Source organism: Centroberyx affinis, unplaced genomic scaffold (genome assembly GCF_046629955.1).
Source record: "Centroberyx affinis isolate AG114_WGS23_722 - 3 ecotype Tasmania unplaced genomic scaffold, CSIRO-AGI_Caff_v1 ptg004204l_1, whole genome shotgun sequence".
NCBI classification, from domain to species: Eukaryota; Metazoa; Chordata; class Actinopteri; order Beryciformes; family Berycidae; genus Centroberyx; species Centroberyx affinis.
In genome coordinates this window covers 446,330-457,143 of record NW_027281952.1, presented here as the reverse complement: position 1 = coordinate 457,143, position 10,814 = coordinate 446,330, and the positions used below count along the sequence as shown (strand labels likewise).

The window sequence follows — 10,814 nt, the reverse complement described above, 5'->3', positions numbered from 1 at the left end:
ACATCCGGCATGACAAATATGAACTATGTGCACCTTGACAGCTGAAACTGCCATTGGTCAAACAGACATGCTCCGCCCAACCAAGGATCATGTCCCGATATGAACAGAAAACAAACACACTGTGTAAACAAATAATTTTATTCAAATTTGACTGAAACGTTTTCACAATATCACACAGCTCAAGTGAAGTCTCCTGTTTTAATGCCTACATTATCATTTATTCTCCATCTATTCTCCACTATTCACTGTCATTCAGGGGAAAAGACAAGAGGGAAAACAAATACAAGCTTTAACCTTTATAGTATTTGAAGTGATTTTAAGTGAATGGGAGGATATAAAACCGGGATGAGAGGCGCCTGTGGATGTGCTTTCAAAGTGAGGAGGTTTTGAAGCTTGGTTCTGGGGGACGGCGGGAGGCGAAGGGGAGGAAGTACTCTCTGGCAAACTTGTAGATGTCGTCTGGCTTCCTCAGCAGCAAGAACTGCAGGAAGTCGGCCATGAGGGCACGCAGCTCTGGGTGCTGCCTCAGGTACGAGGCGTGGTCCGCCTTCAGCTCCTCCTGTCACACAGAGGCACACACACGCATTTATATTCTGTTCCATTCAAAGGAAGTGTAAGGTGATTGGTTTAGTCAGGTATGAAGTCCAGGCAGGAATTATTTTTCCATTCACCCCTGAATAAATGTGTAACTGATGGGATGATGCAAGTAAGGCACTGTGGAAGTTCGTGGTCACCTTTCTGTCCAGGAACTTGGAGTGCATCTGCATGTCCTCTTCCCAAAACAGGGGTCTCTTCTCAAACACCGGCTTGTCATTCAACAGGTCTAACAGACACACACACACAAATATAATTTCCTAAGACATCATTGACTTGATTACACATAAAAGAATGTGTTTGTGTGTGTTTCTCGAGGTGTGGGTGGGACAGGCTACCTTTTTCTAGCTGTGATGGCAGCTGCAGAAGCCTCATTATGACCGGTGAGCCCACCTGCACTCTGCTGGCCAGGTGCCTGATCAGAGAAAACACACTGTTTATCAAAACAAATCCCAACAAATCATTTATAAAGTAGTATTTAACAGCTGTTGCCACAAAGTCATTTACAAAGCAAAAAAGGATATAAATACATGCCAAAAAAAAGAAAGAACAGAGAGAGAGAGCAATGTCATGTCAAGTCCCTTTTGATGTAAATTTCAAACTTTTTCTATTAGGAAGTTTTATGCCTCCTCCATCATACAACAATGTTTAACCTGAGTTCACTCCTCTCCCGATGTTGTATCACAAAAATCTCCATGGTAGGCAAATTAACTTTCACAACAATGGTGCACGTTCGTATTCAGGTTTGACCAATATATCGGTTTGCCAATATATCAGGCTGATATTGACCTTGTAATAAAAATCAGACATTGGCCCGTCAATATCATCCCATGCCAACATGATGGAGGTGAGGACGAGATTTCACTCAGCAGCTTCGGGGAGCCAGTCTGTAAAACCTGCGATGAAACCTGCCTCACCCTGTCGTACGCAGCTGCTACCCCTAAAATAATTTTATTAGTACGGGTTTCAATGGTGAGTTGAATATTAGCATAAAATATTGCCAGCTTCAATCCAAAAAAAACATATTGGTTGAACAGTAGTTGGTATACAGTGGTATACGTTGACACTGACCAAGCATAAGGACCTGGGGAAGTGATGTCATTGATCTTACCCATCAGGCAGGAAGTAGCACTGCCAGGTAGCGGGGACGTCCTCCACAGAGTCAACCCTCCTTTCCACCCCGAACACCTCCACCGTCTCACACCCCACTTCCAGCTGCTTTGGACCAAGCTCACTCTGACCAGACAGACAGGCAGATAATGAGAACACACTATCCAAGCAGGACACTGAATGACCAAGAGGTCTTACACACACATAAACACTTACATAAGTGGTGTGGATGATGTGTAATTCCTGGTCGAAGGAGATGAAGGTCATGTTTTCTGGTACCTTCTTCCTCAGAGCGATCAGACGCATCAGCAGTAGGTTGGAGCCCTCAGTTAGCAGCCCTCTTAGAGCAGATAAAGGAAAAGAAACATTCTCCTTCGTCACCTCCTGCACACACACACAAACACACACACACACACACACTTAAGTAAGTAAGTAAAGTTTATTTGTATAGCACCTTTCACAGATACAGAATCACAAAGTGCTTTACAATAATAAAAGTAGCAATAACTTCAGACAGTACAGTGCCTACATATTAAAATAACAGCAACAACAGATAAAACGGGAACAGAGACACATATACAAGTACAGTAAAAAGGACAAAAGTTGCAAAACACAGACAAGGAAATAAAACCAAAAGGAGTGAATAAAATCAAATAGAACAAATGACCGCAGGCTAACCAAAAGCCTGTCTGAATAAAAACGTTTTCAGCTGCTTTTTAAAGATGTCACAAGAGTCCAAGGATCGTAACGGTAAGGGGAGGGCATTCCACAATTTGGGTGCAACAACTTGAAATACACGGTCACCTCGGGTTTTTAAACGGGTTCGAGGGACGTCAAGTAGTATTTGTGCAGAAGACCTAAGAGCCCGACTGGTCGTGTAAGGGAGAAGAAGGTCAGCAATATACTCAGGAGTTTGACCACGCAAGGCTCTAAAGGTTAGGACCAGAACTTTGAAATGGATCCGGAATTTTATTGGAAGCCAAGGTTAAGGGCTCTGGCCAGTTGACTCTTCTCATCCTCCCTCTCTGTTGTGTTTTCTCTCACCTCTCCTACAGTGGTAACTTTGTCGATCACCATCTGCCCATCATGCTGCACCATGTGACACCTCCTGTCCAAACTGTGGCCCTTGAGCTGAAGACGAGATTCAAGTGGATTAAACAAAAAAAAACATAAAACATAACCCTCGTCAGCAAATACAAAGTCAAAACACCAGGCACACAAGCCAGAGAATACAATCTTTTCATTGACTGTTACAGCTGACCTATATTCAAATAGGAAGATAGCAACACGGTAGATGTGACTGACTCACCTTGACATACTCATGATGGTCTTGCTCCAGCGTCTCCAGGTCCGTGGATAGGTAGGCTTACATAGACAGTGAAGGTAGAAAAGAAAGAGAGAAATAGAGGGTATACTGATACAGCTATAAATGGACAAAATGATGAATGTAACTTGTCACCTCTGTCCCATCACCTGTCACCGTTGTTCCACAGGGGGTGTCGTCTATGGCTCCTTGGCTGTGGGCCTGCAGCAGCAAACAGGGCTGCTGGACTCGATGGGCAAACTCCACTGTCACACTGAACTTCCCCAGCTCTCGACCGCCCTGCGACACTGTCACCAGAGAGTCTGAAAACACACACTTCTGCAGCTCTGTGGGCTCTGAGAGAGAGAGAGAGAGAGAGAGAGAGAGAGAGAGAGAGAGAGAGAGAGAGAGAGAGAGAGAGAGAGAGAGGGAGAGAGAGAGAGAGAGAGGGGGGGGGGGGGAGAGAGAGAGGGAGAGAGAGAGAGAGTGAGTGTGTGTGTGTGTGTGTGTGTGTGTGTGTTAAACTAGCATGGTAACATAACAGTGTAAGCTAACGTGAAGACTTGAGTAAAGATGTGTCAAAACCAGATGCGGTGTAGTGCTACTGCTAACCCTCGGACTGCTAACCCTCAGTCTCCTCAAACACTGCAGACTAACCTAGAAACTATACTGACAACTTACCAATGCTGGACAGAAAGCCGAGAGCTTCGTCAGAGGTTTTAAACTCTCCTCCGTCGTGTCCCTCAACCTCAGCTGAGGTAGCGGCAGCAGTCTCGTCCTCCAGCCGGACTTCCATGACCGACACGACCCGCCGCTGAGAGGCAGGAACTCTCCGTAACAGTAAAATGAGCCGCTACGTGTCTTTAACAGCTTTTTAAGGCAGTCTATCGATGCGACACATGAATTGTTTTATCATTTTACAGCTATGCAGCGAGATTTTTTTTAAATTATACTGCCTCTTTTTGGACAGAGAAAGGAACACAGCTACAAATCGAGTTGTCCTGGCAACGACGCTGCCGTACCGTAAAGTTTCTTGTATCTGCGCAGCCGAAATTCAAACTGATGATGACATACACTTGCATACAATGGAAATATGGAGTGTGGGTCAATAGTCCAAGTTGAAAAAATATGTTTAAGTCGTCTAACAAATAGAATCAATGTCCGAGTTAACCAACAACGCAATCTTGGGTAATGGGAATGAAGAGTATTTTCACAATAGCACAGCAGCCAAACAGACGATCAACATAGTTTTAATCAAAATTAAGTTTATTCTTAGACAAAAATCTCCAACAATTTAAAAAGGGCAATGATTCAACGTGATGTTTACAAAAGAAAAGGTTTGGAATGCTTAAGAAAACAAAGTACAGTTCAGAAATACTTTCTGTTATTCATGTTACACAAGTGGTGCAAGTAAATGTCACAACCTGTCAGCAACAATCTGGATAAGCTCACACCCTGAATATAAGAAACCTGAATCTGATAGCTGTGATAGGCTAAATTTAGCTGAATTACTGAGGCATGTATAGGCTACTGTACACTTTTTACTGTTGGATTTTGTAGTCAGTGTAAGTTCTGTTTCCACTGTAGCCTAATATTTAAAAAATTCTCCTCATTTGAGTATACAGGAATAATAAAAAAAAATAGTAATACTCAGGACCAGGATGGCTTAAATATGCTTGATATTAACACATGTAATGTTGTCTTTAAAACAAGCTGGTTCAAGAATTATATTCAGCATAAAAACAGGATTTGGGATATAATTCCAAACATTGTCTTTGAGAAGGTTGGAGGCATTGAATTTCTACTAAATTGTAATTTGGAGCTAAATAGAATCCCCATCAAATTATCCAACTTCTCACCCCATACATGCTTAATTTGGAATAACAAATACACTAGATATAAACAATAAATCAATATTTTTTCATAATTTGTTTAAAAATTGTATTTTACAATTACAATTACAATTTCACATTTGGCAGACGCTTCTATCCAAAGCGACTTACACATGAGATTTGCATACAACACAAGCAAGTTTCTAGATAGGAGAGAACAACGAGAGTAAGTGCTATAGAACTAAGTTCTGGTCCAACAGGACAAAGGTGCTACGAGACAGTGCAACAAGCTAAGTTCTGGTCCAACAGGACATAGGTGCTACGAGGGAGTGCTACAAGGCAGTGCTATGAGGTAATGCGTAGAGTGCATCAACATTTTTTTTTTTTTTTTTTTTTTTTTTTATGAAAGGAGGTATTCGCTAAAGAGCTGGGTCTTTAGCCTTTTCTTAAGGATAGAGAGGGATTCTGCGGATCGAATGGAGTTTGGCAACTCGTTCCACCACCGGGGAACCACAGAAGAGAAGAGTCTGGCTAGAGACTTAGGGCCTTGCTGAGGTGGCAGCACCAGGCGCCGCTCCATGGCAGAGCGTAGTGAGCGGGAGGGAGCGTAGACCTGAATGAGGGAGTTCAGGTAGGTCGGAGCCGTTTTGGTTATTGTTTTGTAGGCGAGCATCAAGGACTTGAACTTGATGCGGGCAGCAACTGGGAGCCAGTGGAGGGATATGAATAGCGGAGTGACATGTGCTCTTTTGGGCTGGTTGAAGACCAGACGCGCCGCCGCGTTCTGGATCATCTGCAGAGGTTTGAAAGTACAGGCCGGGAGCCCTGCCAGTAAGGAGTTGCAGTAGTCAAGGCGTGATATTACAAGAGCCTGTACCAGGAGTTGTGCTGCATGCTCAGACAGGTAGGGTCTGATCTTCCTGATATTGTATAGAGCAAATCGGCATGACCGAGTAACAGAAGTCACATGCTCCTTGAAGGTTAGCTGGTCATCAATCATGACACCCAAGTTTCTGGCAGACTTTGTGGGTATGAGCTCAGTTGATTCGAGCTGGATGCTGATTTGTTGTTGTATAGAGGGACTGGCTGGGATGACAAGGAGCTCAGTCTTTGACGAGTTAAGCTGAAGGTGGCGTTCCTTCATCCAAGCCGAGATGTCGGCGAGGCATGCCGATGTCCGCGCCGAGACTGTGGGGTCGTCTGGCGGGAACGACAGGAGGAGCTGGGTATCGTCAGCATATGAATGATAAGAGAAGCCATGTGAGCGGATCACTGCACCCAATGAGGTGGTGTATAATGAAAAGAGAAGGGGTCCAAGCACTGACCCTTGAGGTACCCCTGTGGACAAGTAGTGGGATTTAGACACTTCCCCTCTCCAAGACACTCTGAAGGATCTCCCTGAGAGGTAGGACTCAAACCAGCAGAGGGTAGATCCTGAGAAGCCGAGCTCAGCGAGTGTGGAGAGGAGGATTTGGTGGTTCACCGTGTCAAAGGCGACCGATAGGTCAAGTAGCAGTAGGACAGAGGACTGACCGGCAGCTCTAGCTGATCGCAGTGTTTCTACTACAGACAAGAGCGCAGTCTCGGTAGAGTGTCCGCGTTTGAAGCCAGACTGGTTGGGATCATACAGGTTGTTCTCAGAAAGGAATTTAGAGACTTGATTAAAGACCGCCCGCTCAAGTGTTTTGGAAAGAGCTCAAGTGTTTTGGATTTGTTGCTCAATTATTTAAGGAGAACAGACAATTATACAGTTCAAAGAAATGATGATTTCAGGAGAAATGAGGGATTTCATTTCAAAATTCACCTAGATGGTATTATGCATCAAGGATAAGAAGTGTTACAATAATTATATTCAGAAATTAAGTATGATCTTGTTTTCTCTCCTGGAAAAGCATACTGGAACTCCAAATTTCAAAATATTAATTGGAAGGTAGATTATATAATGTCAAGACTTTGTTACACAAATAAAGTTTGATACAAAAAACAAAACAACAAATGAAGATGCACATCAACAGGTTCTCCTGAGTACTTCACATATCCTCAATCCAGATATGAATTATACTGTGTTTACATCATTTGTGGTGATTTAGCTTAAATTTTAACATGGTGAGAACACAAGTTTCTTCCTCAAGGTGAACTTAACTTCAGGCATCTGCTTCACTGGACAAGACTTTTTGTCGACACCGTCTTTCTGGCTTACATCATTGTTCACCCGACAGAGAATATTCAGGAGGTCATCACCACTGAAAGAAATACACAAAACACAGTGTACAAAACATGTTACCATCACTATAATTCAGTGGACAGAATTATGATCAAATACATTTTACAGCATATACTGCAACGGTAATGATCAGATCAAGTGATGAAATACTATGGACAAAGACCAACACTTCCTTATAAAAATCTGGATATTTCAAGCCCAGTTACTAACCAAATACTTAATTTTGATTGCTTTACCTGGGACAGCCGTCTTGTAGCTGTTGGCACAGGGACTGCATGAACCAGCTCCCCTCTATTTCGTCTCTGTATGATTTATAACCCTCTACAGTGGAAACGGCAACCAGGAAATCTGCGTCCATGGGAATGTAGACAATCGGACCAGAACTTGCACCAGGCTCCAGGTCTGATGCTACCACTCGCAGCTGTATCTTGCTCCCCTGGCAGGCCTGGATGAAGAAGACTTTGGGCTTGTTGATGAGGGCGGAGCACTTCACCCCGTTGAAAGTCTTAGTTATTTCATTAATGGGGAGGAGCGCTCCATCAAGCCCACTGACACCGCCTGTGTCTCCATGACTCATGATACAGCAGATGAAGGCATCGCCATGCTGAGGAGGAGGCTTCTTAAGGTCGGTGAATCCACTGTCAGACCACTCCTTAACGTTGAGCTGAGAGATGTCACTCAGAGAAGCAAAGCTTTTCAGCGCCCGATCCATCTGGTCCTTGGTTTGGTCTTTACACATCAGCACTCTGAACCCCAGCCAGCTGAACACCTCTGCCAAACTTTCTGCAGGGAAGGAAAAAAAAGACCCTCAAGTCATTGAGCTTCAACCACCAACAACACAGGGAAATAATGTAATGCTGTAAACATCGACTCCATAACATACGAGCATCCTCGTTCGTTCCCTTTCTCTTGCCACTCTTGAAGTTCTCGTTGTTAATGATCACACAGAGACCGGTGGGCTTGCTGCTCAGCTGATACTGCTCATCCTACAAACAGTGGAGACGAAAACACAGTTTGATGAAAATCCATGATGGCACACCATGCTGTCAGTTCTAGGACTACAAGACATGAATTTCTATTACCAGATGTGGAAAAAAAAAAGTGGCATTTCAATACTTACTAAGTATTTTAAACATGTATTCCGTAAATATCTATTATGTTTTGACATAAGAATAGTGAGTGGAAGGAGACCAGGCATTTACAATAATGACATCATTCTAAATTTCACCTCTCTTGAGTTATTACACTACTATAATACTGATATTCTATATTGATATTAAGTAAAAAGGAAGCATCCCCATAATGACCCATCTAATTATTTGCAAGGAAAAAGCCAAAATGGGAAAATAAGCAATAACTAAGCATTGTTAGTGAGCTACTGTTTGGAGTAATTTTCTACTCAAGTACTTTGAGTAAAATGTGATGGACGCTGCAGCTCTTCTACTTGATGTGCAGATCTGTGTGTGTAAACTACGGCTTGTAGAAGCCTAGGCTGAATTGGGCATCAATGTGTTTAGTTAAGCTCACTACAGCTGTTTCACGTTTAAGAGTCAGGTTTTTCAAGGTTAAGTAAAGATGTCACCTCATTTCTTCTTCTGTTGTCTTGGCACAGGACATCTGGGGAAATCAGAGTAAAATAGAATTACACCCCAAAACATAAAACTTTGTGATGAAACCTTTACATATCAAGATAATGCACTTAGTACAATATGATCAAATGGAGATGTGAGAAAAGAACAGACACATTGATTGGTATAGCATAATTAAGCATGTTAACGTACTTTTATTGCAGAATGGGCTGTCTGTTGTATCAGGAGCACGATAACGAGCTGCATCAGTACTTTGGATGGGGGTAGATGGAGGACGGGTGTGGCCCCACTGTATGTTCTTCAGATCAGGGAAAGCACTGATGATTTCGTCAGTTTGGAGAAGGTCCAGGAAGCCTCGGCAGGTGTCCTCTCCTCTTCCCATAAGCGTATCCACAAGTCTGGTGACGTGCCCCCCCACATTTTCTTTAGTGATGTCTTTCAGGTTGTCGTACTCAGATTGAGTTACCAGTTGATGCTCATCAACTTTGTTAAGGATGAGTGGGTAGTTTAAACGCAGAATATTCAGAATAGTTGTTTTATTACGTCTCACTGTATCTTTGGCTGCCATGCTGGATCTAAGATATATAGATAGATAGATAGATAGATAGACAAAGAAAAGGAGATGATAGAGAAAAAAAAGAGTTAGTGTGAAAAAACAAGGTGCAGTAGGAGAAGAGCTGCCCATACTTGTTTTTTCCATAGCCTGGTCATATTTTTGTTAATAAGACTAACTCGAGGGTGTTGTCAGAAGGCTGTAGTATTGTTAAAGGACACTAGAGGCCAACATTTTTGCCTGACCACTTTTAGTTCACTCAGTTCCATAAACAAAGCAAATGTCTACACGTTTTATCAAGTTAAATGTTGCATATTAGATTTTTACATAAGTACACAAACAGCTGTAAATATTAAAAACATATACAGCAGATTATTTGTACCCCGTAAAACGTATAGTGTAAGATGAAGACGTCTACTAAACTTTCGAGAGGGACCTGGCTGCAAAAAAAAACAAAAAAAAAACCCGTTCACTTTTAAAGCCTATGTAGTCTAATTTCAACCCCAAGACGTCTACAACCATTTAGACGTCTTTTAAACCACTAATCGATGCAATAAAGTACAGGACCAAATTTGCCAACGAAATGAACGAGGAAATGAAAACCACTTTGAAAACTCTCTCGTCTGGCTAACTTGGCAGCATTACATATGACATGTTTAAGGAACTATGTACTTCGATTACTGCGCAGACAGAGAATGAATAAAACCTGAACTTACTAGAGTCACGAAATTCCCCCTCGATTGTGTCGCTCGTGCAGTTTAAAGAATAGTTTCCTAATAACCGGGAAGCAGCACGTTGCTTCGATTTCAGCACTCACCTGAAGTCCACACAGAAGTTTCTACTTGAAATAGAATGGATAGTAAACTAAATCCTACTCAAGTCTATAATCACGTTTAATTTCTTGATTGCAACTGCAAGTTTCATTCACTAACGATGAAACTGCTCGCTTACACGACAGCATCGAATAATGTAATAGTATGAAGTCAAGTGTGATGTATATATATTTAGCACCACCTAGTGGAAGAACAATAACCCTGCATAATAAAACATTTTTGCTTTTTTTTTTAATTTACTTGACAAAAATGACAACACAAAACACACAGAACTGACAAAAACATAAACATGTAGAGACATTAAAAAAAGAAGAAAAATACTGTAAACATAACAAATGTAAAACAAAGTATATTAACTAGACAGAATGGAGATCACAGCCCAGTTATGAAGAAAAAAGGTAGAGAAAGTATAACTGATATAAACAAATGCAGGTATAGTCATATAAGCTTATACATAAAATGTATAAAGTTACATAAAAGAACAGAGCATAATAAAGTATTATACACTCCATTTACAATTTTCATAAATAAGACCAATACAAAGGCACAAAAAATGCAGATAACAGGAAAAGAAGAATACAAAAACAAATAGGACATATCAAAGCTCAATATCCCATGCTTTTATAACTGATAGTTTTTCCCATTTACCACTGAAAGCAAGTCCCTTACCTTGACAACTCAGGAGTCGCTGTTACTCAGAACTATGGTGCGTTTGTCCAAAAAAAGATCACTTCTCATTGTAACGACCTAATAAGCAACAGCTGTGTCAAAGTAAA

At 41.8% G+C, this 10,814-nt stretch overlaps 2 protein-coding genes across 2 annotated transcripts; both read right to left on the bottom strand.

Moving 5' to 3' along the window:
• Positions 1-230: 230 nt before the first annotated feature.
• catip (ciliogenesis associated TTC17 interacting protein) lies at positions 231-3,803 on the bottom strand. Its single transcript, XM_071542969.1, has 9 exons — positions 3,689-3,803; positions 3,178-3,363; positions 3,014-3,069; positions 2,749-2,835; positions 1,921-2,088; positions 1,706-1,830; positions 933-1,009; positions 735-823; positions 231-559 (listed from the first exon to the last, which is right to left on the bottom strand). The coding sequence occupies exons 1-9, from the start codon at positions 3,801-3,803 to the stop codon at positions 371-373; spliced, it is 1,092 nt and encodes a 363-aa protein (XP_071399070.1). The 3' UTR covers positions 231-370.
• Positions 3,804-4,255: 452 nt separating this feature from the next.
• LOC139664171 (caspase-8-like) lies at positions 4,256-10,169 on the bottom strand. Its single transcript, XM_071542909.1, has 6 exons — positions 9,922-10,169; positions 8,845-9,227; positions 8,646-8,680; positions 7,947-8,049; positions 7,300-7,846; positions 4,256-7,082 (listed from the first exon to the last, which is right to left on the bottom strand). Exons 2-6 carry the CDS (start codon positions 9,218-9,220, stop codon positions 6,938-6,940), a joined length of 1,206 nt encoding a protein of 401 aa, XP_071399010.1. The 5' UTR covers positions 9,221-9,227; positions 9,922-10,169; the 3' UTR covers positions 4,256-6,937.
• Positions 10,170-10,814: the final 645 nt, after the last annotated feature.

Coding starts and splice junctions, on each gene's coding strand:
- LOC139664171 (XM_071542909.1), bottom strand. CDS start 9,220: ATGGCAGCCAAAGATACAGTGAGACGTAATAAAACAACTATTCTGAAT. Junction 8,681..8,844: donor CAGCCCATTCTGCAATAAAA/GTACGTTAACAT, acceptor TGATTTCCCCAG/ATGTCCTGTGCCAAGACAAC. Junction 7,083..7,299: donor CTACAAGACGGCTGTCCCAG/GTAAAGCAATCA, acceptor TATTTCTTTCAG/TGGTGATGACCTCCTGAATA.
- catip (XM_071542969.1), bottom strand. CDS start 3,803: ATGGAAGTCCGGCTGGAGGACGAGACTGCTGCCGCTACCTCAGCTGAG. Junction 3,070..3,177: donor CTGTGGAACAACGGTGACAG/GTGATGGGACAG, acceptor TGTCTATGTAAG/CCTACCTATCCACGGACCTG. Junction 1,010..1,705: donor TGCTACTTCCTGCCTGATGG/GTAAGATCAATG, acceptor TTCTCTGATCAG/GCACCTGGCCAGCAGAGTGC.